At 35.6% G+C, this 5,985-nt stretch overlaps 1 protein-coding gene across 1 annotated transcript in view; it reads left to right on the forward strand.

Moving 5' to 3' along the window:
• Positions 1 to 5,985, forward strand: part of LOC117113935 (glutamate receptor ionotropic, kainate 2-like) — a 44,987-nt gene that overhangs the window by 25,046 nt on the left and 13,956 nt on the right. The window contains exons 3-4 of the mRNA XM_033257448.1: positions 2,339 to 2,473; positions 3,293 to 3,544. Of these exons, the coding sequence (XP_033113339.1) occupies positions 2,339 to 2,473; positions 3,293 to 3,544 (387 nt within the window). The remainder of the gene's footprint in view (positions 1 to 2,338; positions 2,474 to 3,292; positions 3,545 to 5,985) is intronic.

Raw genomic sequence — 5,985 nt, forward strand, 5'->3', positions numbered from 1 at the left:
TATGTGCGACAAACGAAGTACAAATTGGTTATTACAAAAATCTCAATAACTTGATATGTAGGCTGTATTATCAATCATCAATCAAAGAAAGATAATACAGTGTTTGAATGACAGCTATAAAGACATTATGTAATAAAATTCCTCCGTCGGGATTCGACCCTACGTCCTCTCGCTGTTAATGCGAGCGACATAACCATTACACCACAGACTTCTTGATGGTTGAACAGATTAAAATAACCGTCAGGTGCATTGTATTACAGAATGGGGCGCCTGGAGATGGTGTTAAGCCAGATAACTTCGGATGTACGGCTGGAAATAAATAGTAACATAAAAATCAAATATAAAATATAAAATTTATATATAATATAATTTGATCAGATAAAATGTAATGTACATGGTGTTGCAAATATGCTAGGAGGAGGAGGAGGAGTAATTGGTATGTAACAAATAACTGAATCCCCAATAATTATTTATTAATATTGCATTTCATCAAAAGCCTACTGTTTTCTTGATGTGTAAATGCGAATTATTTTGCGTTTATCCCAGTCCATTGGATAGTGTAGTGGCCCATTGTAAAGGTATTTCAGTATTATAAATTGATATAGTTATGATTGCTATCGTTTTCGCCATTCGTTATTCTTAATAAATCGACCATCATCGAAATGACTGAACTTTAATTCCTAATTAACGTGCGATTCATCTTCGTACACTTGATACGCAAACGCATTAGGCCTGATGTACAAAGCATCATATAACGTAATAACAGCACGTCTATAAGTCTATAATAGAAGACGAGATGATTGTACATTCGCTTTAATTTCCCAATTTAATGATTGGAAATGAGTGTCATCAATATATTCACATTGGAAAAGCTTTCCTGATAACGTCTGAACGTATCGCATTTTGATGAGCGTGTCTGTGGGTTTTTAGCAAAATAACGACTATCATTAGCGGACGAAAAGCATTATTTTTTGGTATCAGCCATACTTTGCTGAAATGACTTTCAGAAATGTCACTGTTAATATATCGCACTGTTGCACTTTCGTACTTCTGGGAGGTTTGTACGGTACTGCTGGTGCGTTCGTATTGCAAATTTCCAGCATCAGTCTTAGCAACCACTTGTAAATTTAGTTATGGTATTTATATTGTTGATGCCATATTGTTTTTAAAAAGCTACTGTGATGTTTTATACCTTAGTATTACCCAAAAGTATATTAGAAGTAGAGGACGGCCGGTGGCACAGGGATTCCGTCTCATAAATCTTAAATTCCCACACCTCACCTGACAGTAATTTCCCCTGTTTATGAAAATCGAAATGGAAAGTACCGAATTCACTATGGACGTTACGGAGAAAAGATTTTAAAGCGAGTGTTGAAATTCATATGTCACCCTAACCTCATATGCCCTTAAAATGTGGTGAAAGTAAACTTAACTAGTTCAAATTGATTAGAGGATTAGATCTAATCTAATCTAAAACTGAATTAAGTTATTTGCAAAAAGTTAGATCTCTCGCCACATTCCGGATTATCCATAGTGATTCGACGACTTAAGACTACAGGGTCCCAAGATGCATCTCATATGTTGGCTTATTAAAATCTTTTATAATAACATGTAATATAATTTAACAACTGAATATGTGTTTAGTTTATGGCAGAAGAGCAGTAGGTCGTGCCTAAATGATTCTCCTTTAGCCACAGCTGCCGAGTAATATGCGTGTTATCACAACGGTCGTTTGTCAGTAAAATAACAAACGGTGAAAGTCGAACTGAACAAGCGCGTAATGAGTGACGGACTGCGTCTATCGGCCTCCAGGTGATACATCAGTATGTTCAAACATATCTGGTACAAGAGCTACATGAAAAGTGCGTTACTCACATCAATAACGCGTCATCACTTAATATCTCGAAAATATTTTCTATCTAGGCCAGAGCTCCCTATTAAAATATATAAAGGTGATTACATTTTAATCTAAATACAGGCCTACTTTGATGCAGACCAATTATTGAATGTATAGTTTGAAATGCGATAATAAAAAATCAGACCCATTCAATCTACTACCTTATATTCCAAAATGTGTATGTACGTTACTAACTCGTGATAGGATTTTTTTGTTTGCGTGTAAACGTCTGTTCTTATGTTTATACACATAATTTAATAACGCCATGTACTGCAACGATATTGACTTCCTTAAATGTTCACATAAAAAAATCATATTGTTTCAGATGTTGTGCATTTATGAATTACTATATTTAAATAGCTGACAGATCCAATCTGATATTATGGTAGTTATAATGAATTGATGTCAAAGTCTCTAAGACAACATTCTTTTTACCTGCAGGGGCTGTATTCAAAGACGGAGATAATGGTACGGATGAAGAGTTTATGTTCCAATACGCAATTAACAAAACAAGCATTGAAGGGGATACGATTTACCTCCAGCCAGATGAGAACATATTAGACTTTAAAGAAAAGGGTAAGTTTATCCCCTTGTCACATGACCAGTTGTATGGTTTGAGAGAATGAGGACACTGGTGCCACATTCTCAGTGCATATACATAACCTGCATTCTTCAAAGATAGAAAATTATTATTGAATAGCAGAATATTAATGATCTGTTTATAGAGGGTATACATAGTCACACCTAGTGTACATTGTTTTTTTTTTTTGGTTTTTTGTTTTTTGTTTTCTATTTGAAGAAAAATAAAAAAAAAGAATTTGACATTTTACCTCAGCCACAATTTGGTCTTACTTTAATCTTTCTTTTAAAGCAATTTCAGCCTCGGTGTTCCTATAAAACGTGTCCTTACTGAAAAAAAAAGAAGTGTATTCGGACTATTTTACTTTTCTATTTTATCGGGGGAAAATAGCGACGTATCATATCCACCAATAATAAATTGCCTCCTGGTCTTGTAACGTCTAACCGTCTTTATAACTAGATTATAAGGACATACATGACGTGTCCCTCTCTTCAAAATATTACAGTACGATTACAGCGCTGCTGATTAATCACTCAACAGTCATTAACAAATTGTTTTTGAATATTATATTGAATAATAACGATGAATTTATTTGAATTAATTAATATAATCCTGGATATATATATACTGTCTCTTATACACATCTAGTACTATATATATATACATAACCGTATTATGACATTATATAGACAAAATATATTTGATCGAATATTTCGAGCACTCCTGTGCTCTTCCCCAGCGATAACAGCTATGATAACCATTCTTTCATCATAAAAAAATGAGATAGATGATTAATTTCCATTTTATACTTGCAGTGTGTTTAGAACATAAAGGAGGGATGATCTCTTTGATCGGACCGTCGACATCGTACAACGCATTTAAAGTGAAAACAGTGTGCAGTTCGTTAGGAATACCATATATTGATACAAAATGGGCACCGTACCGATCTGAGAAACAATTAATTTTAAACATGATGCCCGACAATAATCTCTTCAGTAAAGCAATCCTAGATTTGATAGAGTTCTACGATTGGACCACGCTGACGTTACTTTATGAAGACGATGCAGGTAATTTTTAGTATAAGATTTCTTCTCGATTTTATTTTTAGATTTATTTATTTTAGTAAACTGTACATGATGGATACATACATGTTTTGGTACGTGCGCCTTTAGTGATGTACATTTACAGGAGGGCCACTGTAGCCATAATGCGACAACACTCACAATACAATGTAACAATACATGTAACAGCAATAAGCCTAATATACATTATTCCTAAATGCAAAGTATAATAGAAGTGATACTTTCGTCTTAAAAATACTTTAAGTAAAAGATGATAAACTATGAGTAAACTAATTATGATATATTTTTGTATGGTCTATTTCATTCTACAAACGCCGCTTATCTTGACGTATTATTCGTTTGGGTCGTATTTAAATAAATCATCGTCTGATTTGTTTTTTGAAATGCTGATCTCTTCATTATCTAATTGGTTGTGATAGACCTCAGCGTGCGACTTCCTTTGATTGGTTGTTATGAAAACAGCGAGAATGTCTGTGATTGGTTAAATTGTTGTCTACTGCGAGCGACTTCCTGTGATTGGTGGCGATGGACCTACATCGTGCGACTTGATTGGTTGTCATGAATCTACTACGCGCGACTTCCTGTGATTCGGGGTTGGACCTACATTGTGCGACTTGATTGGTTGTCATGAATCTATTGCGCGCGACTTCCTGTGATGGGGGGTTGGACCTACATTGTGCGACTTGATTGGTTGTCATGAATCTACTACGCGCGAATTCCTGTGATTGGGGGTTAGACCTACATTATGTGACTTGACTGGTTGTCATGAATCTATTGCGCGCGACTTCCTGATTGGGGGTGATGGACCTACATCGTGCAACTTAATTTTTGTTATCAGGCATCTTACTGCGCGCGACTTCCTGTGATGGGGAGGGGGTTGGGTCTTGATGGACCTACATCGTGCGACTTGATTGGTTGTCATGAATTTACTGCGCGCAACTTCCTGCGATTGGAGGTGATGAACCTACGTCGTGCGACTTGATTGGTTGTCATGAATCTAAGTGCGCGACTTCCTGTGATTGACTTACTGGAATCTTATAAGATCCTATAAACTACCGTGGTTATAATGTCGTTGGAACCGATTTACTTTTATAGAGGAGTGGGGGTGAATTGGAGAGCTTTCTATTGACCTATTATGTTCACTAACTATAATCAAAATAGTTACACAACTTTAAGTAGTCCTAGTTCATCGTTCCAGGTTTGAAGGGGAGCAAATGGTAAAATATATTGGACCTATGTCTCATAATACAGTAGTGATAAAACAAATGCATATTTCGAGTCGAACCATAAAATAATCATTGTGGTACCTACTGTATCAGCTATTATAACGTCGCGGTACATGTGTCTACCTATCGGGGTATGGATATTATATTCATTATTTTCCACCGTAGACGAGCCATTTCAAATACATTTAACAGTATACGCGCCCTCTATCATAACCAGAGAACTCAAACTCGATCAAGTGTTATTGTATATTGACGATAAATCCACTTTTTATTTACTGTAAAAATACACAAATTATAACAAAACTATGATTGATAATTTCAATTTAATAAGCACTTTATAATAAATTAAACTATCCTAATTATTATTTTTCAATTGCTTCTTCGAAGTAGGCGGCCACATATCGATAGGCTGTTACGTGTAATGTTTATGTTGTGATTTCCATAGTGTTATTTTATATGTCGTAAAGAAATTCAGGCCGGGGCTCTAAATGAGTATTTTTATAATACGTCATCCCAGGTGTTTGCATGAACACCTGGATCAAGTGAATTTGTTTCATAATATTAGGGTACATGATTCAGTGTGATCATATCAAGTTTTATGACGCTTGATGTCAGATTCTTTCTACTTCCTAGGGGGCGTTGAGGTTGCACACCTGCACAATGGTTAAATCCCGAAGAAATATATATGTTCATACCCGTAACATTTCCACTCATTATGGCTCTTTAGAACACCTTGATTATAGAAGGTTTGTAAGTAGAGCGGCTAAGGAGGTAATCGTGCACTTTTGCAGGAAAGGTCTTTACACAGGTTTTTAACATCAGAGAGTATCATGCAATCATCAGAATTATATCTGATGGCCACCATATTGAATTTAAAGATGGCCTCCAAAATGTTGGTATTTTGTCAATCTTCATATCTACACAAAATAACACAGTCAAACAAATCATGTTTTCAATACCAGAGAGTATCAGTAATTATCAGATACGGTAGTATATCAAATGGCCTCCATATTGAATTTCAAGATGGCTGCCGACGAAAATTCCTTTTTCAATTGTATAGGAAAAAAAGTTTTTCTGGTGGGATTCGGACTTGCAGCCTCTTACTATCTTGTCATTTTACTAGACCACAGAGACCTATACGATAAAGGCGCATTTCTCACCCCAGGTACTTCCTCTCATGCGATTGACACACACACACAC

The sequence above is a fragment of the Anneissia japonica genome, unplaced genomic scaffold, assembly GCF_011630105.1.
Source record: "Anneissia japonica isolate Jap-2015-1 unplaced genomic scaffold, ASM1163010v1 scaffold1417_len1240632_cov203, whole genome shotgun sequence".
Classification (NCBI taxonomy): Eukaryota; Metazoa; Echinodermata; class Crinoidea; order Comatulida; family Comatulidae; genus Anneissia; species Anneissia japonica.